Here is a 22162-nt window from a genome sequence, read left to right on the forward strand (position 1 = left end):
GCAGCTGCTGAAGCCGGTGCTGCGCGACCAGAGAGGCCGGCACAGCGAGAAGCCGGAGCACCAAGGTTCAGAAGCCACTGCTCCCGCAGCCAGAGAAAGCGGGAGCCCAGCAATGAAGACCCAGCACAGCCCAAAACATACCTGTTGCAATTGCATTTCAAAGTTTCCTTGTGAGCCAATAACAGTGTGTTTCATATTTATTGCTTAACTTATGGAAAAGCACAAGACTTTCTGTCAGCTTTAGTCCCTTCTGCTCAACAAAAAGATTAGTTGCAAAAAAAAAAAAAATAAAAAGATTAGTTGCAAGATCTAAAATAAGGTAGCCCCTCCAAACACAGCATACGGCTCATTAAATTCTACCTCAATGTACCCAGCAGGGAAATTGGGTTTCTGCCAGCTGACCCACCCTTGCCCACCTCCATCTCTCTGTGATTTTGGCACCAGGACCTGACTGCATGGAGAGATGTTCTCTGAAATTATGGAACAAATCAGAAGTAAAATGTCCATCATCCTTGCACAGGGGTCACGCTAATCTCTGTATCATTCCAATTTTATTTACAGGGGAACAGTGGGGAAACAGATGCAGAGAATAGACATATGGACATGAGGAGAGGGGAGGAGAGGATGAGATATATGGAAAGAGAAACATGGAAACTTCCATTACCATATGTAAAATAGATAGCCAACAGGAATTTGCTGTGTGGCTCAGGAAACTCAAACAGGGGCTCTGTACCAACCTAGAGGGGTGGGGTGGGGAGGGAGACGGGAGGGAGGTTCAAAAGGGAGCGGGTATATGTATACCTATGGTTGATTCATGTTGAGGTTTGATAGAAAACAACACAATTCTGTAAAGCAATTATCTTTCAACAAAAATAAATTAATTTTTTTAAAAAGTCAATCATCCAAGTACAACTTGAACGAACCCATCCAAATTTGGGGTAGCCCGACACAACTACATCTTTTCTTTGCACTGTAATAAGAGTTACCAGACAGAACCACTCAGAGAGGCTTGACATCCCTTTCCCGGAGACAGCTGAGAAAGGGAGGGGGTGGGGGGTTGGGGGGGGACATCTCTGCCAAGGCTAGGGGTTTGACCGAGGTGATTACACAGATCCCTTCCCGGCTCTTGCAGTGTAAGCACCTGACTCTGACTTCTTGGGAAGAGCAGAGTGACTTCAGGCTTGAGAGAGATGACCAATCCTCGAGGCACAGGCAGAAAAAGCCCCAGTGAGACAGGAAGCCTGCTGGTTTCTGATGCATAAACTAGACAGTAGAGGCAGCACTTGGCTGACGCGGAGCTCTCTCTGCTCCGGCTGGTGTCTGAGAGCAGCGGCCCGGCTCTCACCACACTCCCTTCCTTATCCTCACTGGCTGATGGATCCCAAAGGGCGCCTCTCCTTGAATGTCCTGCTGTTTTTCTCTCTGATTTTTGAGCTGAGCTGCAGAACAGGTAAGTGTTCATCTGTTTGAGGGCTTGGGTCCTAGGATTACCTACCAGGAATCAGCTATAGCCACCTAGACAAAGAGAGAACTCTGCGGCCAGGGGTTGTTATTTGGCTGTGGGTAGGAGGCAGGGGGGTAGGGAGAGGGCTGTGATCTGCTGCCTCTTCCTCAGAGACTGAGTTCCTCCTGCCTCTGTCGAAGAGGAAGGAAGATTTTGAGTTACTGGGCTCCTGGGTCCGAGGCTCAGCCCCGCCAATCCTAGTTTCCAAGGAAACCAGGAGTTCCAGTCCAAGACACCGGTCACATTCTAGACCGGCCTCTCTGGGCGATAGGCTGCAGTCAAAGTCCTGGCTGAGTGGTTGGTTTTGTGTGAGTATCCTTCTGGCAAAGACCCAGGCTAAGGGAATGAGCTGGAGGGAGGGAGCTCTGGGAGAAAATTACTCCTACAACCCTGTCCTGAGTGGGGATCTTATCCTTCTGGCAAAGACCCAGGCTAAGGGAATGAGCTGAAGGGAGGGAGCTCTGGGGGAAAATTACTCCTACAACTCTGTCCTGGATGGGATCTTCACACACACAAGCAGACAAACCAAAAACATAGTCCACCTACAAGAAAGGGCTGTAGCGGGAAGACAGGGTCAAAGTGAAAACCCCAGGCAATGGTTGGGAACCGATAGTGGCCAGTGTGGTTGTGCTGCTGGCTACTTTCCTGGAAGTAGCGTTCCAAGGCAGCAAGAGGGGAAGAGGCCAGGATTTTTGGAGCCCAGGGCTGGTTACAGTTAGTGAGAAATGCAAAGCGGGAATGCTCAGAGTCAGGGTAGCTCCAGTGTAGAGCCGAAGTGTTTGGAAACGGACTCTGCTACTATCTGTCTGGTTTGCTGGCATTCTCTGTTTAGTAGTTTTGTGAACTACTCTGTTTAGAGATTTGAGAAAAGGTGTTTGGGAAAGAAAAAGCCAAGCAAGGAGCAAACTTTGGGCTCACTAAGGAGTGGATGAGCATCTCCTTTCTGCTTAAATGCCTTCAGACTTTGTTTAGACTGTGGGAGGCAGCCTAAAGTGGAAGCGGCATTAGGGAAAGAGGGAAAATCCTGAGGCTCTGGATGTTTTGTTCTTGGGGTTTTCAAGACCGCAAATCCATTGTGGACTTCTCCAGGAGAAGCCCAGAGATACGCTGAGGTTATCTGAGGGGCTGCACTTGAGATTGGTCTTGTGACAGATTCCCAGATGAATAGCTCTTCCTTGGCCCTGCATTTCCTCAGAATCAGACAGACTGATGGCTCTTGCTGCCCAGGGTCTCAGAGAGCAGTGATTGAACTCAGAGCTCAGAAAGCCATATGGAACTACTTTAAGCCGTAATAAGGAGATGTCTCAGATGATAAAGAACCTGCCTGCAATGCAGGAGACCCAGCTTTGATCCCTGGGTCAGGAAGATCTCCTGGAGAAGAAAATGGCGACACACTCTAGTATTCTTGCCTGGAGAATTCTATGGACAGTGGAGCCTGGCAAGCTACAGTCCACAGGTTCGCAAAGAGTTAGACATGACTGAGCAACTAACACTTCATTTCAGGAAGAGTCAAGCCTTCCTGGGGGCACTCCATTCACAACTCCACCATTTTTGGAATACTTTCTGGTGACTGTCAGGAGTGATGGGTTTGAACAGTGAGCTGAACTTTTCTATCCCTGTGCTGACTGGCTTTCTGGTCAGCCTGGCCCTGGCATCTCAGGTTCTGCTGACAGCTGCTGCAGGCAAAGTTTTGGAGGTCACTGGTTAGTAAGAAACAGCCCAGCCCTTTAAAGGCGTGTCTATCCAATCAGCAGTGTTCATCTTTCTTACGACTGTCTTCTCTGAAATATGTACAAAAATTTTACTGTTTTTATTTTTAAACATGCACTCTCTTGTGAAACCCCAATAAAACCCAGACAGAAATGCTTTGCAAATGGGACAGGTCAACCATGACAGATTTACCCAACCAAGAAGCCCAATTCTTGTAAAATTAGTACCCACTCCCCTTCCCATCTCTACTCAGCTCACCTTCCAATTCCCAGTCAAAACTGTAAAAATCAAAAAGTCCATATGTCCCCTCCCCCAATGAACTGAATTCTCCATTTCCCCCAGTGATACATTTTTTAATAGGCTTCACTTTTTCAGAGCAGTTTTGGATTCACAGCAAAATGATTGAAAAGTACAGAAATTTCCCAGGGCCCCCACATACACATAGCCTCTCCCATTATCAATATCTCCCACCAGAGTGGTACATCTGTTACAACTGATGAATCTATCCCAGTAGGATTTTTTATTCCTTCATTCAGGTCCTCCCCACTTCCTTCACACACATAAGGGGAGAAGTGAGGGGCAAGTTGGGGGAGGGGTTCTAGACTTTGCCCAATCTTGTGTATTCACTGTCCCATTCTACCCCAATATTTAGATCTAGGCATTTTTATTTCTCAAAAGTTTTAATACTGTGACATAACGCCACTGACTTCCCTATCTCTGGTGGTAGACTGGAAATCAGAACTTCAGGGCTATTTGGTTTTATCCATAGATTGGCTTTGGACAATCCCATTCAGCCACTATCTGTTAAAGACGCATGGTATGACTGGCACTAGGTGACATATGGGGTAAAATGAACAACCACAGCCTCTGCCCAGAACTTGGCACAGAATCTGGCACATGAGAGCCCTTCTACAAGTGTTTGTTGAATGATTAATAACAGTATGTACAGAATTTTCTTGCTATATATCAAACACTGTTGTAAGTGCTTTATGTGTATTATTCATTTAATTATACCAACTCTATTAGTTGGTATTGCTACATTATGATTTTATAAAAGAAGAAAAAGAGGCATAGAGTAGTTAGTAATTTCTCCTTAATCACACAGCTTGACTCCAGAGGCCTCAAGGAATGAAACTGGATAAGCTTATGTTTTAGGGAGGAGAATCCTAAAATTTGTATCTAGGTCCCATGGTAAAAATTAGATTGTGCTGTCTATAATTGAAGCATATGAGTTGATTTTAATTGAATTGAAATTAAATATAGGAATTCACAAAAGGTGAGAGAAGTTGGATAGATCAGAGAAGGAAATAGAAGGCATATGGAAGTATTTGATCTAGGATTTGGAAAGCAGATAGAAACATCTTTCATCATGTGGTTCTTTTTATTTAATTTTTTGTTAACTAGTTTGTTCATGGAGGAGTATCCTACGTAGGTCTATAAAATTTCAACAGTATGAAAGGGTATTGAAAAGAGATTTGTTTCCCTGTTACAGTGGTGAACAAAACAGATGCAGACCCTACTCTTAGAAGCTTGTAATTGCATAAGGATAAAAGGCATTGAACGAGAGTTAAAAGTGTGATGGGTGATATGAAAGGAGTGACCCAAAGCGCACTGGTAGCACACGGCAGAGAAACCATATCACAGCCAGGGGCCAGATGTAGAGGCCTGGAGGGCGAGAGTTAGCCAGGCAAATATAGGGCAGTGACAGGCTTTCAGGCTGGGGAATGGTAAGTGCAAATATTCTAAGATGGAAAGACCCAGCAGCATCAGAGAATGAGACTAGAAGGACACCTGGTAGGACTTCAATTTAAGAAGGAGACTAAGACACATTATCTTTTCTTCGTGAGCCCAGATTTCCCATAAGAACTATGAGGGCTCTGAATCCTCCCTGAAAGAAATGGTGTAGCAAGATGCCCAGTGTCAGGGCTGCCCCCCCACCCCCGCCAAAAAGGTTATCATTAGGTAGAGTCCTACCTTATGAAAGGGTTGGCTAAATGCTACTAATTTCAGGAAAATATCCATGGGCTCATGTGAATCACTCTACTTTCTAAGTAGAATTGCCCTGGAAGGAAAGTGAGTTGGTGTTAACAGCTGCAAATATTTCCTCCAGACTCTTTTAGTAAACAGGGTCTGACTGAATCACAAACCCACTGGAAAACACTCATCAGGCAGTAGGATGTTTCAGGAGCTGGTACTCTACTTGAAGGGTTTTATGAACCACTTTAAAGTTCCCACTTGTTTTTCCACTCTTGCTCAGGTGTCAGTGAGGTCACACACACCCCCCTACAGACCCAGCCACTCACACACTCAGTTGTTACATCATCATTCTTTATGTGGGTTGTGGCATGTGAGGGTCTGTTCTTAATGAAGTTTTGATTCCACTCCCCATGATCAAGTCCGCTTAAACCACTCATCCTGTCATTCTCATCTGCCCTCTCTTTCTTTCCCTCTTCTTTTCTTTAAAAAGAAATTTTTAAAATTTTTTTCTTTTTTTGGCTACTTTGCCCCATCCTCTGTCTCCTCTTCCCCTGACTCCCTTCCATTTCTAAATTCCAAAAACAACCATGGTGAAAACAGTCTGTTGGATTAGGTGGGTGGAAAGGACACACAGGCCACAAGGGAGGGTGGAGGCTTATGGTCTATAAGTGGGTATCATTTGCATTTTTTTCTTCTCCATATCAAAACTGATCTAAAAAAATCAACAGTGTGATAGTAGTTCTCAACCTTGATTTGAAGCTCAGACTCCTTTGAGAAGTGACATTCATGGCTATGCTCCTAGAAAAAATGTACATATGCTTACCTGTATGACTTCTAAATTCAATTTAGGGGGCCTGTATACCATGTGATATTTCTACTTGCATGGATGGTTCTAGTTTTCTGCCATCCCTTTATGGGTAGAAGTTTAGGTTCAGGATTCAAGAGGTACTCTCTTGGGTATTATATGTACCACATTATCTGGACAGCCAGGCATCCATAAGTGCGACTAGAAGGAATTTCAACATGTTCTCTTATATATCTTTGTAAAAATAACAATACCAGCACCAAGAATAGCATTCTTTGTCTAATAAATTAAGCAACTGTTTAATTAGGCACTCTGTTTCAAGAGTTGATTTAATAGCAATATGCAAAAGAACAAATGCTAATTGTCTTTCCACCATTCCTTAATAGTTATGTGCTAGGAGTTCCCTAGCAATCCAGTGGTTAAGACTCAGCGTTTTCACTGCTGGGGCTGGGGTTCAATCCCTGGTTGGGGAACTAACATCCCACAAATCACATAGCATAGGAAAAAAACTTACAAGAGCCAACCATTCAAATCCTAATTTTTCTTTTTCCCAACCTTTAAATCTCTAGTCTGATATCAGCAGGGCCCTTTGCAGGATATCAAAGCATTTTGCTATCAAGAACATCTGAATCTGTTTGCCCAAATTTCCAACAACACATCTTAACCACAAGTTAATTGTGCCTTTTCTAGGTGTCTGCATTATTTAAGCAGACAGTTTTATTGTACTCTTTTGACTTTCTTATCAACTAGAACAATCTGTGCTCTCTTTGAGTCATGGGCTCCTTCTTTTATGAACATTAGCTTATGATTAAGTTCAGTTACTAAGTTCAGCCACATATGGGTCAAAGCTAAATAAGAGAGATTTTAGTCAGGTAACATGGCTTTCAGCATTCTTAAGTTGAACAGATATTTATTTTAAATCTATTGTATGCCAACCACTGCTGTAGGTCCTAGGGAAAAAATAATGAACAACATGAACTTCTTCCTCTTGAGAAGCTGGCATTATAGTAGGGGGGGAGGCAAAAATAAAAATGACCAAATATACAGTATAACATCAGACTGTGGTAAGTGCAGCAAGAAAGGAGAGGGTAGGATAGATAGGATCATCAGAGCAGGTTTTTCAGAAAAGATGACTTTTTTGAAATCTTGAATTGAAATTGAAATTGAAATCTTGAATTGAAATCTAAGAGAAAATGAGAGTATGAGCTCTTTAGATACGTAAGAGAAGAGATTTCCAGAAAGAGAGACAACAATAAATGCAAAAGCTATGAGATGAGAATGCTCCGGATGAGTTATGGACCAGCTGGAGCTGGTGTGGCCATAGTGTAGTGAGTGAAGAGTGGACAGGAGATGGAGTCAGAGAGGAACAAGAGACTGGATTATTCAGAATCTTTGAAGCTGTAACAAGGACTACGGGTTTTGTCTCTCGTTGAAGAGAGGCAAAATCTGACATAGTTTTAAAAGATTTCTCTGTCCATTGTAGAGATTTGTTGGAAGACAAAAGAAGAGCCAGGCCTGTGATGATGGTGGTAGAAATGAAGAGGGTTGGAAGTTCTCAGATGCTGGATATATTTTGAAGGCAGAGCCAACAGGATTTGCTGATAGATTGAATATAGAATATGAAAGGAAGAAAGGAGGCAAGGGTGATTCCAGTGTCTTGGCCTGGGAATTGTAATGTTGTTTGCAGAAGAGGCTATAGAATCAAGAGTTCATTTGCTAAGTCTAAGATGCCCTTTAGACCTCCAAACACACACTAATAGTAATTGGTGTAGGCAGTTTGGAGTACAGTGAAGGATTTGGATGGGCGATACCTCTCTGGAGGCATTCCAGAAACCTGTCAAACTATGCAACTATTAATAGATAAGTATGGCTGGGAAAGAAAAGAAGTCTGAGTACTGATCCCTGGAATGCTCCAATTTTAGAGGTCTTTAAGAGCAGAAGGTTTCAGTCAAGGAGACTGAGAAAGGGCAGCCAGTGAAATAGGAAGAAAACCAAGAGAGTGTATTGTTCTCTGGGCCAAATGAAGACAGTGTTTCAATGGGGGGATGTGAACTTTCTCAGCACTCTTGAGAAAACAAGATGAAGATGGAGAATTGACTTAGTATCATTGGATATACAGTGACCTTGACAAGAGTGGTTCCAGTGAGGGGTAAAGGAGAAAGCCTCTCTGAAGTGAGTACAAGGAAAAATAAGACAGGAGATGAGAACAGAAGGGATAAATACACATTAAAGAACTTTAGGACAAAGGAAAACAGAGAAATGGGGAATTGGCTGGGGATGGACCTGGGATCAGGGTTTCTAAGATAAGGGAAATTACATCTTGGTATGTTGGGTATTAATAGAAATAACCCACAGTGTACCATAACAATAACAAAATTGAAGATGCAAGGGGTGGCAGAAGTTACGGGAGCAAAGCCTTAAAGTGAGTGAGTGCTCCACGAAGAGGCTAGCCTTACCCAAGAGCATAGACCATCCATCCAAGTATGTAGGTTGACTTGGTAGTGGGAACAAATGGAAGTTCTCTTTTGTTTCTTTTCCTTTTTCAGTGAAATGAGAGGCAGGTTCATCAACTGAGGTTGTGGGTTTGAGGAGAGAGGAGGAGTTAAAAAGTCAGCAGTAGGATCCCTTACAGTGGTTTGAAAGGTTTGGGTTTTTTTTTTTTTTTTTTTGGTTCTGCATTTTTGAAAAAGAGAAATAAAATAATTTCTCTCCCTCAACATTATTAAATATCTCAATGGCTTTTTGGAGAGATAAGATTCCGCAGGCTCACCTTCCCCTTGACTCCACATCCCTTAGACTTTTCTCTTTCCTTCTCACTTGAAATGATGCTTCTGTAACCTTGGTCTCTTGGGCTCACAAGCTCAGAATTAGTTTCAGTTACCCTCCTTCCTTCATACTATTTATGAGTAAGTCCCCTATGTATGAACGAGTTAAGTCCCCTATGTGTGATTGAGTTACATTCTGAAAGGGAGCTCGTAAGTCCAATTTGCTCATAAATCCTATTTCTTTGTAGGTCCAACAAAGTTAGCCTAGGTACTCAACTAACACGATCGGCTATATAGTACTGGACTGTACTAGGTTGATGATATTTTTCACACAAATAATGCTTTAAAAACAAACACATAAAAAGCATTTTGAGAAGGTCATGTACACACTGCTATATTTAAAATGGATAACCAACAAAGTACCTATTGTATAGCACATGGAACTCTGCTCAGTGTTATGTGCCAGCCTGGATGGGAGGGGTTTTGAGGGAGAATGGATACATGTATACGTAAGGCTGAGTCCCTTAACTGTTCATCTGAAACTATCACAACATTGTTAACTGGCTACACCCCAATATGAAAGTTTTTGGTGTTAAAAATAAAAAGAAAATTAAAAGAAAACATTTTTAATCTTACAGTATAGTACCTTGGAAAGTACAATAGCACAATACAGTAAACAGTTGGCATATAAGGGCACATTCACATCTTTGAAAGTTTGCAACTTGAATGCTCATATGTAGGGGACTTACGGTATCCAGTGGTGGTGAGAAGTCTGGCTGAGGAATTAATCTAGTTACTAGTTATATGACTTTAGGCATGTCATTTAACTTCTCTATGCCTTAGATGCCTTAACTGTAAATCTGAGTTGATAGAATTCCCTCCTAGATCATAGAGACCAAGTATTCTAGTTAACCTATACAGTTCTATTACAAGACTTCCATTGGGATTTTTTTAATATTGAGAATGTAGTGAGATCCTCATGACAGTCCTTATAAACAACTAAGGATCTGGCAACCCCAGGGATTGGCCAAGAGGAAGAGAGAGATCCTTCAGTCTGTTTTTCCTGATGCACGGACATAAGTCTCAAAGGTTTCTATGATAAGATACTTTCCTCTCCTTCTTTCCACAGGTGAGGGCTTGACCAGTTCCACAAAGACAATTCTCGGGCAGCTGGGAAGCAGCGTGCTGTTGCCCCTGGCATCTAAGGAGATAAGCAGGAGCATGAATAAGAGCATCCACATCCTTGTCACAATGGCAGAATCACCCAAAGAAACAGTCAAGAAGAAAATAGTGTCCCTAGATCTGCGGAAAGGTGACTCTCCACGTCCTCTGGAGGATGGCTATGAGTTTCATCTGGAAAACCTGAGCCTGAGGATCCTGAAGAGCAAAAAGGAGGATGAAGGCTGGTACTTTATGAGCCTGGAGGAAAATGTTTCAGTCCAGCAGTTTAGCCTTCAGCTGAAGCTCTATGGTAATGACGGTGGCTTCTGTGGCCCACAAGGAACGACATAGTGCCTTGCCTAAGAATTCAAGCTTCTCTCAGAAGCAAAGGGTATTCAGAACTGGAAGCAACTTGAAAGACATCTCAGTCTAGGGTTAAACAGTGTTTCAGGGAAAAGTTTTAGAGGTTCACAAATCTTTTGGAGGGGGTCCAAATTGCACCTTAGTAATAGCTGATTAGCACTAGCTACCTTTACCCCCATTTTCTAAAGGAAGGAGCCGAGCTGCCTGTATGCTAGAGGGCCTGGAGCCCCAAGAGTCTCAATCTTACAAATAAGATTTTGTTTGAAAAAAGTGGGTTTTTCTTCTGATTTTTAAAAGTTTGAATACCACTGATCAAGCAAAACCTCTCTTTCATAGGCAAGGACACTGAAATCAAGAGATAAGTGGTTTGCATGTGCCTACTCACATCTGCGTAGGTGGTTCACTACACTAGGGGTCCTGGGAGAAGGAGAGCTGAAACTCAGCCCACACACCACTCACCAAGCCCTGCACCCTGGCAGAGGATTGCATCTACCCGGTGGAAGAAGCATAGTTTTCTCACTTAAACAAAGGCCCTGGTTACAAAAAAATCGCCTAGTTGCAGAACTTAAACTAAAACCTAGGTCCGTCTGAATCCAAGGCCAGTGTTTTTTGTTTGTTTTGTTTTTGTTTTTGAGCCTCTTTAACTGCCAGCCCCTCTTGAATGCATCCAGGGTTTATCTCTTCAGTCCCAAAGCTCCTTTGAATTCCCAGGGATCCTGGCAGCCATGTGTGGTGTCCTGCTTCTTCACAGTGATTTTCTTATCTCTGAAGATGGGTCAGGAAGCCCCATACACACATTTCTTTAAAATCCTCAGGTACCACAAGACAGCAATTCCCTCCCCGGCCTTCCCTTGGTATCTTTCCTTCCAATGTCTGCAGAATTCCCACAGCCCTTCACCAACTAACAGGGCTCTCTGATCATTCCAGTAGTGTCCCCAGGGCAAGGCTGCCATAAGCACAAAGGTTACACATAGGTTTTCTAGAACAGTTCACTGTCTTTGTCACATCTTATCATATTTTATGATCAAATTCTCACCTTAGAAAATATGTTCTCTGCAACCATGGTTTTGTCTCAAGTCAAAGAAAGAGGCTGGATTTTGGAATCAGACAGACATACTTTCAGATCTCAGCTTGGCTGTTAAAAGTTGAGTGGCATTATGTAAGACACGTTACCTCTCTGGGACTCAGCTTCCTCATCTATAAAATGAGAATAATTAGAACTAGGATAATAATTGTTGAGAAAGTTGTTGAAAAGATTAAAGAACATGATGAGTGTGAAATTCTAGTATTCTGCCTGTCCTATAGTAGTTACTAAATAAATAGGACTTTCCCTTTTACCTTGCCAATTTTACATCATTAGAGTGAAAAAGTTTGGTGAGGCCTGTGGCTATCCCAAGTTCAGGCATCCTAAAGCACTTGCCTTACACACACACTCACACACACAGAGTACAGATGAAATCCCACCACTGAAAAGTCATTCTTTTAGATATAGAAGGTAATACTTTAACCAAGGACATTAAAGCCCATGGGGAAATTAACTGAGCGCAAACTCCCCAGATGGAATACAGGAGAGCAACCTAAATTAGAAACAAGAGGAATGCAAGGGGAGCCCTAACAGTCTTGGTGGGAGGGAAATAAAAGACAATATTTCTCTTCTCTGTTTTATCCCTGGTCCTGGAAAGGAGTATAGAGGGGTAAAAGGGGGAGGGAAGGTGTGAAGTAGTAGGTTCCTACTAGAAATATATTACACCGCAGATCCATAGGGAGGGAACGATGCTGTTAGTTTGCATTATTTCTAACAAAAAGGTTAAATCACCATTCCAGAGGATTCATTTCAGTGATGGCTCCCTTCCTCCCCCTCTTGACAGAGCAGGTCTCCATTCCTCAAATTAAGGTGTTGAACTCCACCCAGGAAGATGGGAACTGCAGTCTCAAGCTGGCCTGCATGGTGGAGAAAGGGGACCATGTGACTTACAACTGGAGTGAGGAAGCAGGCACCCCCTTGCTGAGTCCCACCAACAGCTCCCACCTCCTGTATCTCACTCTTGGCCCTCAGCATGCCAACGACGTCTACATTTGCACTGTGAGCAACCCCATCAGCAACAGCTCTCAGACCTTCATCCCTTGGTCCAGTTGCAGCTCCAGTCCCCCAGGTAAGTGTCTGAGAGGCAGCTTTTATGCCACATTAATGATATGGACGCAGTCCCCACCTGGACCAATGCTCTGCTTCCATAGCCATGGCCTTCACCTTGGGAACAACACTTTGTATTTTCTCTATGGTTTGTAAAAAGCCACCCATGTGCATTCAGTGAGTGGCTACTCTTCATAATGAGCAAGATGTTGTTATGCTCCATTCATAGTTGAGAAAACTGGTGAGAAATGATGGAACTAGACCTAGAGTGCTGGGTGAACCCTCCCCTCCCCTCCTGCCTTGGCGCCAACCTACAAGGCTGGCGGGGTAAGGGAGTTAGGCGGCAGGTCCTGACTTCCAAGTTCATGTTCCACTAACAGTGGGACAGTTCTACACCATCAATAAGTATTTATCAGTCACGTGTGCTGTAGGAAATTGGGAACAGATATGACATACATCCTCTGCTGTCCAGATAATACATGAAACATGTGCTCAGTAATGAGAAGCAAGATGTAACAAAGGGAAATATTTTATGAAATGGACTGTGACTCCCACAGCAGGTCAGAGGGCCAGGGGAGTCAGGTCTCTGACTAAGACCTAGACTGTGAAGCTTGGGAAGGTGGTAAGTCATATAGCATTTATTGTTGACAAAGCATTTCAACTGTATGATCTCTTTTGTTCCTCACAATGGCCTTATCAGATAAGTGTTGTCATCATCCTCATTTTATTACAAATTAGGAACTTGAAGCTCACAGCCTGTAAGAACCCTTCTCAAGTTTTTTCAGGTTACAAATGGTTCAGTTCAGTTCAGTCGCTCAGTCGTGTCTGACTCTTTGCGACCCCATGAATCGCAGCACGCCAGGCCTCCCTGTCCATCACAAACCCCCGGAGTCTACTCAAACTCATGCCCATCGAGTCGGTGATGCCATCCAGCCATCTCATCCTCTGTCGTCCCCTTCTCCTCATGACCCCAATCCCTCCCAGTATCAGGGTCTTTTCCAATGAGTCAACTCTTCACATGAGGTGGCCAAAGTATTGGAGTTTCAGCTTCAGCATCAGTCCTTCTAATGAACACCCAGGACTTATCTCCTTCAGGGTGGACTGGTTGGATCTCCTTGCAGTCCAAGGGACTCTCAAGAGTCTTCTCCAACACCACAGTTCAAAAGCATCAATTTTTCAGTGCTCAGCTTTCTTCACAGTCTAACTCTCACATCCATACATGACCACTGGAAAAACCATAGCCTTGACCAGACAGACCTTTGTTGGCAAAGTAATGTCTCTGCTTTTTAATATGCTATCTAGGTTGGTCATAACTTTCCTTCCAAGGAGTAGGCGTCTTTTAATTTCATGGCTGTAGTCACCATCTGCAGTGATTTTGGAACCCATAAAAATAAAGTCTGACACTGTTTCCACTGTCTCCCCATCTATTTCCCATGAGGTGATGGGACCAGATGCCATGATCTTAGTTTTCTGAATTTCAAGCTTTAAGCCAACTTTTTCACTCTCCTCTTTCACTTTCATCAAGAGGCTTTTTAGTTTCAGAACCTAAACCTAGATCTTCTGACTAATCTTTCCCTGGAAAGATAAAGTGTCATTATTCTGTTATCAAAAGGAGGGAAGGGCTGATTAAGTAAGCCCATCTCTCCACTTGAGACTGGAAACAGCCTGGAATCAGACCACTGAGGCTTTTCACTAAGATCTTGTGTCCGTGCCGCAGGTAGGTTCAGGGACAGAAGAACCAGTGTGTTGGACCTGCCAGTCATTACCTGTGCCCTGACATTCTTCCTTCTGCACCCACTGAGGGTAAACAGGAATCATTCTAAGGAGACTCTTGCCCACAGTAGACTTGATGTATATTTGGAAGGCTTTTCTAGATAACCAAGGATCTAGGGACAGGGGAATCCAGCCAGGTCATGCCCTTCAGCATAGCATGTCCAGTCAGCAACTTCCCTGAGGTATTCCAGATGGACTGCTGGGGAAATCCACCTGCCTTCTGCATCTAAGAGCTCCTTGGTGAGAATCACCCACTGCAAGTTGCCTCCCCCAGCCACTCATGGCAGAGTTGGCCACCTGTCCACTCACATGAGGTGTCTGGCTGCTTGCCTACCTTGCACATGAACCACATTCAGAGTTTCTCCCCCAGCTATTCAGAACATGCTGGTGGGATCAAGAAAGCAGTCTTGAGTTTAGAGTCATGAGTGTAGAGTTTACAGAATGTAAAATCAAGGGGATCACAGACCCTTCATCCCTGCCTGACCCTGATCTCGGGTACCTGCACCCTGCAACTCCACTCAGAGTCCCCACAGACATTGTGCCCATGCTGAGGGGGATACCAAAGTGCACCATCACAGAGCTACCACCCCGATTCCAACTACTGTCCTCTTTTGCCTGGTTTTCTACAATAGCCTTCTTCCTGGTCTCCCCGCTGCCACCCTTGGCCCCCTGCAGTCGATTCTCTACAAGCAGTCAGAACTAACCTTTGAAAACAATACCATGGGGAACATCGTTTTCTGTTTGGATTACTATTGGATCTCAAGTGTCACAGACCAAGCCTGGTATATAGCAGAGATCAAACCCTGAGCCTTTGGAGTGGGAGCAACTCCAAGACCCTAGACCAGAGAGCAAACCCTAGGGAGTATCAAATAGTGAGAACTCACAAAAGGAAACCACTTGAATACAAGATCCGGCATCACCCAACCACCAGTAGCACCCTGTGCAGGTGCTACTAACAACATCTAAACAACAAACAAAACAAAAATACAAACCCAGTCATCAGCAAACAAGATTACTGCCTCACTCAGCCTTGCCCATCAGAGGAAAAACAAACAAACAAACAAAAACTCAGCACAAATCTCACCCTATATGAAGCTTACACAAACCACTGGACCAAGCTTAGGGAAAGGGAAGTCACTCAGTCGTGTCCGACTCTTTGCGAACCCATGGACTGTAGCCTACCAAGCTCCTCCATCCATAGGGTTTTCCAGGCAAGAGTACTGGAGTGGGTTGCCATTTCCTTCTCCAGAGGATCTTCCCAACCCAGGGATCAAACCCAGGTCTCCCCCATTGTAGGCAGACGCTTTTACCATCTGAACCACCAGGGAAGACCAAACTCAGGAGGGCAAAAATCAAAAGGAAGAAAGAATTCAACCTTCTTCAAGGAAAGAATTCAACTGTCCTTGAAGCCTAGGAAAAGGAAACCTCAAACACAGTAAGTTAAAAGAAAATAATGAAAAGGCAGAGAAATACTACACAAATGAAGGGACACACTAGAAACACACAAGTCCAAATAAATGAAGAGGAAACAGGCAACTCCCTGAAAAAGAATTCAGAATAATGATAGTAAAGATGATCAAAAACCTTGAAAACAAAATGGAGAAAATGCAAGAATCAATTAACAAAAACCTAGAAGAATTAAAGAATAAACCTACAGAGACAAACAACACAATTACTGAAATTAAAAATACTCTAGAAGGAGTCAATAGCAGAATATCTGAAGCAGAAGAACGAATCAGTGAGCTGGAAGATAAAATGGTAGAAATAACTTCTGAAGAGCAGAATAAAGTAAAAAGAATGAAAAGAACTGAGGACAATCTCAGAGACCCCTGGGACAATATCAAATGCACCAACATTCAAATTATAGGGCCCCCAGAAGAAGAAGAGAAAAAGAAAGGGTATGAGAAAATTTTTGAAGAGATTAGAATTGAAAATTTCCCCAACATGGAAAAGGAAATAGTCAATCAAGTCTAAGAGTCACAAAGAGTCCCATACAGGATAAACCCAAGGAGAAACAATGCAAAGACACATACTAATCAAACTAACAAAGACTAAACACAAAGAAAGAATATTAAAAGCAGCGAGGGAGAAGCAACAGGTATCATTACAAGGGAAACCCCATGCACTTAACAGCTGATCTTTCTGCAGAAACTCTGCAGGCCAGAAGGAAATGGCAGGATATATTTAAAGTGCTGAAAGGGAAAAATTTACAACCAAGATTAGTGTACCTGACAAGGATCTTATTCAAAATTGACAGAGAAATAAAAAGCTTTTCAGACAAGCAAAAGTTAAGAGAATTCAGTACCACCAAACCAGCTTTACAACAAATGTTAAAGGGACTTATATAGTCAAGAAATACAAGGGAAGAAAAAAGATCTACAAAGTCAACCCCAAACAATTAAGAAAACAGCAATAGGAACATAAATGTCAATAATTACTTTAAATGTAAATGGATTAAATGCTCCAACAAAAACACACAGAAAGTAACCTCTAGATCCAGTGTTACCCTTCTTACTCACAGAGGTAAGCCACTTAACCTAAGATTCAGATTCTTTATCTAAAATGATACCTGAAAGTTTTTCTTGACTATGTGTCGATTATGTGGACTCTCATTTAATCCTCACAGCAACCAAATAGTATTAATATCCCCACCTTACAGATGAGGAAACAAAGATATGCAAAAGTCACACACCGAGCAAGTGGCAGAGTTGAGTTGTCTGATCCTGAAATCCTCATGGGTACTATCGGAATAGATAATACACTTTTAAAATGCCTTATAAATCATAATAAATATGGGTGTTTTTCCTTTGTGGCTGAGAAAGTGGTAGCCCTCACCTCAGCACAACCTTCTCTGGTCATAGCAACCCCCTTAGAGCACCAAATATTTTACCCTGACCCATCTCAGAAAAGAAGAATAATTCTCTTCAAGTTCCTCAGTATGGTTTAACAAGAATTTAATTAACGCATCTCAAAGTCTTGGCCATAAAGCTTCTGCTAGAGGCACTTAGCTCAGGACATTCTTAAAAAAACATATAAAGGGACTTCCCTGGTGGTGCAGTGGTTAAGACTGCACTTCCACTGAAGGGGGCATGTAGCTCAGAGGATAAAGCATCTGCCTACAGTGCGGGAGACCCAGGTTGGATCCCCTGGAGAAGGAGATGGCAACCCACTCCAGTACCCTTGCCCGGAAAATCCCATGGACAGAGGAGCCTGGTAGGGGGCTTCTCCATGGGGTAGTCCACAGGGTCACAAAGAGATGAACACGACCGACCGACTTCACTTTCTTTCTTTCTAGGGAACTAAGATCACACATGCCACATGACATGGCCAAAAAATAAAATAAAAATTGAATATAAAATTTTAAAAAAGGAAGAAAAAAGAAACATGTAAAGATGTTTGAGTGGTCCATCTAAACCACTTTGAGGACTGAGTATGCACTAGTGTGACCAGATTTACTGGATGTGGAGCAGGCTTTCATGAGATGGGAGGGACAAGAAGTGGCAGAAACATGGAACCACGGGAAAACCCTGTCAGGACCTCAACTCAGGTGATAAGGCAGCTACTCAGCAGCCATTGCACTTTCTTGGACCTCTGTTTCATTACATGTAAACTGAAAAGGGCGAACTCCTGAAGTTCTTTCCAGAGTAAGTAGTCTATAAGTCCATTTATATGTACATTAATAAGAAATGCTAATGAAGGATTACCAAGGTATATTCATTTGCTAGGGGTGTTGTAAAAAGGTGCTGTAAACTGAGTGACTTACATAACCAAAATTTATTGTCTCACAGTTCTGGAGGCTAGAAGTTCAAAATCAAAGTGTCAGTAGTGTTAAGTTTCTTCTGAGGGCCATGAGGGAAGGATCTGTTCTAGGCTTCTCTCCCTGGCTTGGAAATAGCTGTCTTCTCCTTTTGTCTCTTCACATTGTCTTCCCTCTCTGCGTATATCTGTCCAAACTTCCCCTTATTAAAATGACATCAGTCATGTTGGATTAGGACCCACCTGTAATTACTTTGCTAGGGTTGCCATAACAAAAACACCACAGATGAGGTGGCTTAAATAACAGAAATTTACATTCTCACAGGAGAAAGGAGGCTAGAAGTCCAAGATCAAAGGTTGGAAGGGTTGATTTTTCCCTGAGGCATCTCTCCTTGGCTTGTAGATGACTGTCTTCTTGCTGTGTCTTCATGTGGTCTGTGTTCACAGTTCATCCCTAGCGACTCTTTGTATGCCCAGATTTCCTCTTACAAGGACACTAGTAAGATTAGATTTGGATCCACCCTAATGACCTCATGTTAACTTGATTACCTCTGTAAAGACCCAGTCTCCAAATAAGGTCACATTCTAAGGACTTAACATGTGAATTTTTGGGGAAACACAGTCAACCCATAACACAAACAGAGATCCCCTCTCCTGCCTCCAGGGATGGGGAACCACAGCAGTCGAGAACCAAATCATGCAGCTACTCTGTGGCATGCCATTTCCAGTACACCAGATTGCCTAAATATGGAAAACAGAATTTTATTATTTCATTGACTTGGGTTTGCAAAGGAATATCACTAATTTTTAAAACACCATGCTTAGTTCAACAAACAAAACATTACTGAGATTCTACTATGTTCCAACGTTGAGTTAGGTGTTGAGAGCACAAAGACAAAAAAAAAAAAAGACACAGTTTTTGCTCTTAAGAAAGGGAATAGTTCTATAAGTAACTATTATTCCAGGTTAAGTAGTACTATAGGGGATGTGCAAGTTAACCCAGAGGAGGGAATGCTTGACACTGTTTAAGGGAATCAGAAAGAGCATCACAGAGAATGTGACACAAACTAGGTTTTAAAGAATAAATAGAAATTATCCAAGCAGATAAGAGAAAGACACTCCAGGCAGAGAGAAAAGCAGATATAACTGGGCCTTGTTCTGTATTGTCCTATGGTATTCTGAAGGGAAATAATAGATAGTTTTAGATAGAAGAGTAATGTGATCAGCTTTGCATTTCAGAGAGAATTTTCAGTGGTGTGGACAGTAGACTGTGGTGGGGAAGAAGCAGAAGAAAAAGAAACTAGTTGTGGGGAGGGCCCATTATTGCAGTCACCCGTCAAAAGATGATGAGTCCTGAGCCAGAACACTGGCTGTTCCTGTAACAAAGATCCCATTCAAGGGAGGGAAATCCCAGCCTTGGGATGATGTGGTGGGGTATGAGGATTTATTAGAAGTCTCTTTGCCATCTATAATAAGAACAGTGATTTTAAGACATTTTTCACTTTCGTTTATGAAAAATTCAAACGGTAAAGATGTGATGAAAGCAAATGTGACATGATGTCAGCACAGGTTCTCATCAGGACTCAGGCTAAACCATACAAGAACATATTTGTTTCTCAAGATCTTTTTTTCTTAACAATTTTCCAGGCTCTCCATCATATATTCATCTTTATTCCAATTGTTATCTGAGTGTTTTACAGCAAGAAATACCTTCATATCTATTGTTATGAAGCCTTTTTACTATAAAGTACTTTCTTAGTGGCTCAGTGGCGGGAAAAAAAAAAAAATCCACCTGCCAATACAGGAGACGTGGGTTCAATCTCTGGGTCAAGAAGATTCCCTGGAGAAGAAAATGACAACCCACTCCAGTATTCTCCTGGGATCCATGGAAAAATCTGGGAAATTCATGGACAGAAGAGCCTGGCAGGCTACAGTAGACAGGGTCCCAAAGAGCTGGACATGATTTAGTGACTAAACAACAACAAAAAACCAAATCCAGGGATGCTGCCAAGCCTTCTCTGAGGTCATGTCAATGTGGGTCAGCACTGGACAGTGAGTGACTTGCTGCCATCCTTCATGACTGTGTTCTGAAATAGTTCTGTCTGTGCAGTAATGAGTAATACTAAACCTTAAACAGTTGAACTCAGAGGGAATGCCCCTGGGAGCTCATTTTGAAAAGAGGACCCCTTTCAGTAGATTAGCAAAAAGGTTGGCTCAGCAAGTCTAGGTTAGCTCAGTGGAAGGAAAATCTGACTCCTGCCAGTGAGCTCCGGGGGCTCCCCCTTTCTAACAAGGCCATTTCATCAAAAGGGAGCTCCCATTGTTACTGAGTCATCTAGCTGTCTGTGTACAGGCAAGTCCCTCTCCCCGGTACTCCCAACCCAGGAAGCATGGCAACAATCTTGGAAGGATGAAACCTGTCCCCTCTCGCGGACCAGAGCCCTGTCACGTGGCCACACCTGCTGCACAGGAAGCTGAGAAATGTAGTCCTTAGCTGGGCAGTCATGTGACTGGACAAGACTTGCTTTGTCGGGGAAGAATGAAAATGGCCCCAGGGGTTACACCCAGCAGTCCCTACAACACAATGCTGGGTGGGATAGGCAAGTGTAAGGGATTTTTCTGGAAGCTGAGAACTCTGTAATAATTTTTACTTGGGTGGTCCCAGGTCTTAAATTAGTGTATGGTTTGGGACCACCCTTCCCCCACTCCCAATTCTGAGAGGAAACTGCCACCAACAAAAATGTGTCTCTTGAAGATGATTGACTTCTTCAAGTTGATGTGCTCCAGGCAGACGGCCTTACTGACAGAACCACATGAAAGGCAGGAAAGAGATATGGTACTCTCAGACCGTTACATTAGCATCTCAGTGTCTCCTGGGGTGAGCTACATTTGTTTCTCAGATTCTTTTTATTTTCTTCTTTATCTCCCTTAAACAATTAGAGTTTGGGGACTTGAAAGAGACTTTTGTGTTTCTGTGGCAGTAGACTTTCAGAGATAAATAAAAAAGGCCCTTCAGCCTTTTCCTTAGAGGCGTGGCTACCTGCCAAGTTGTCAGGTTTAAACCATAGCCAATCAAAAAGAAGACTAAAGGTTGGAAACTCACGCAAAGAACTCTTCATAAATGGCTCTGGAGTTCTCAACCAGCCTGCTCAGCTATCTCTAAGAGGTTCCACGGAGGGGGAAAGTCCTAACTCTCCTCTTTAAGAATGTTCAGGGACTTCTGGCAGTGGTTGAGACTGTGCCTTCCAACACAGGGGCTGTAGGTTTGATCCCTGGCTGGGGAGCTAAGATCCCATGTGCCTTCGGCCAAAAAACCAAAACATAAAGCAGAAACAATGTTGTAACAAATTCAATAGAGATTTTTGTAATGAATTTTTTTTTTTAAAGAAGACTGTTCAGATAAGGATTCTTTTTAGATGAAGAATGGGACCTGTGGACCCCAGAACAACACTGGTCTGATTTCTGAGCATTGTTATCCCAAGGGGCCTCACTATATGACTGAGCAAAAAAGAGGGAGAGCAAAAAGAGCCACAGTCTCTGCCGCAGGAAGTGGTGGTTTGAAAATGGGAACACAGATGGTGCTGAGAGCACAGATGCACACCTTCTTTCTGGTTCCATTTGGCTATAAAAAAGCACTGCCAAGTAGGTCATTGATTGTTCCCTTCTACTCCTGCCTTGGGCCATTCAGAAGGTGACCCTGAGTTCCTTCTGAGACCTTCTTATACTTTTGTGTATGTGCATGCATGCTCAGTCATGTCTGACTCTTTGCCACCCCACAGACTGTGGCCCTCCAGGCTCCTCTGTCCATGGAATTTCCCAGCAAGAATACTAGAGTGGGTTGTCATTTCCTCCCTCAGGGGATCTTCCCAACCCAGGGATCAAACCTGCATCTCCTGTGTCTCCTGCACTGGAAGGTGGATTCTTTACCACTGAATTATCAGAACCTAGAGTTCTGATAATTCTTAGCCAAAGGTATATGACAGTCTTCTCCCAACTTCATGCTATGGCTCCTAATTTAATTTAACTTAAATCACTTGCCCATCATGTGTATATTGAGTGCCCCCTGCCCTCTACTGTGTCATGTGGAAAGGGGAATGCATGTGAAGCATAAGGTACAGGATCTACCTTCAAGGAGTTTACCATCTAGATAGGATTCCTACACCTGACTGGGTTAGAAAAACATGATCATATTAAAGAAACCACTACTAGAATTCCTT

At 43.0% G+C, this 22162-nt stretch overlaps 1 protein-coding gene and 1 pseudogene across 1 annotated transcript in view; one reads left to right on the top strand and one right to left on the bottom strand.

Annotated features, from left to right (window-relative positions):
- Nucleotides 1–472: 472 nt before the first annotated feature.
- On the bottom strand, nucleotides 473–571 carry LOC122678513 (annotated as a pseudogene).
- A 649-nt stretch (nucleotides 572–1220) lies between these two features.
- Nucleotides 1221–22162, top strand: part of SLAMF1 (signaling lymphocytic activation molecule family member 1) — a 41030-nt gene continuing 20088 nt past the window's right edge. The window contains exons 1-3 of the mRNA XM_043878693.1: nucleotides 1221–1450; nucleotides 9891–10232; nucleotides 12154–12438. Of these exons, the coding sequence (XP_043734628.1) occupies nucleotides 1255–1450; nucleotides 9891–10232; nucleotides 12154–12438 (823 nt within the window). The 5' untranslated portion in view covers nucleotides 1221–1254. The remainder of the gene's footprint in view (nucleotides 1451–9890; nucleotides 10233–12153; nucleotides 12439–22162) is intronic.

This window comes from Cervus elaphus, chromosome 20, assembly GCF_910594005.1.
Source record: "Cervus elaphus chromosome 20, mCerEla1.1, whole genome shotgun sequence".
In the NCBI taxonomy this organism is placed as follows: domain Eukaryota; kingdom Metazoa; phylum Chordata; class Mammalia; order Artiodactyla; family Cervidae; genus Cervus; species Cervus elaphus.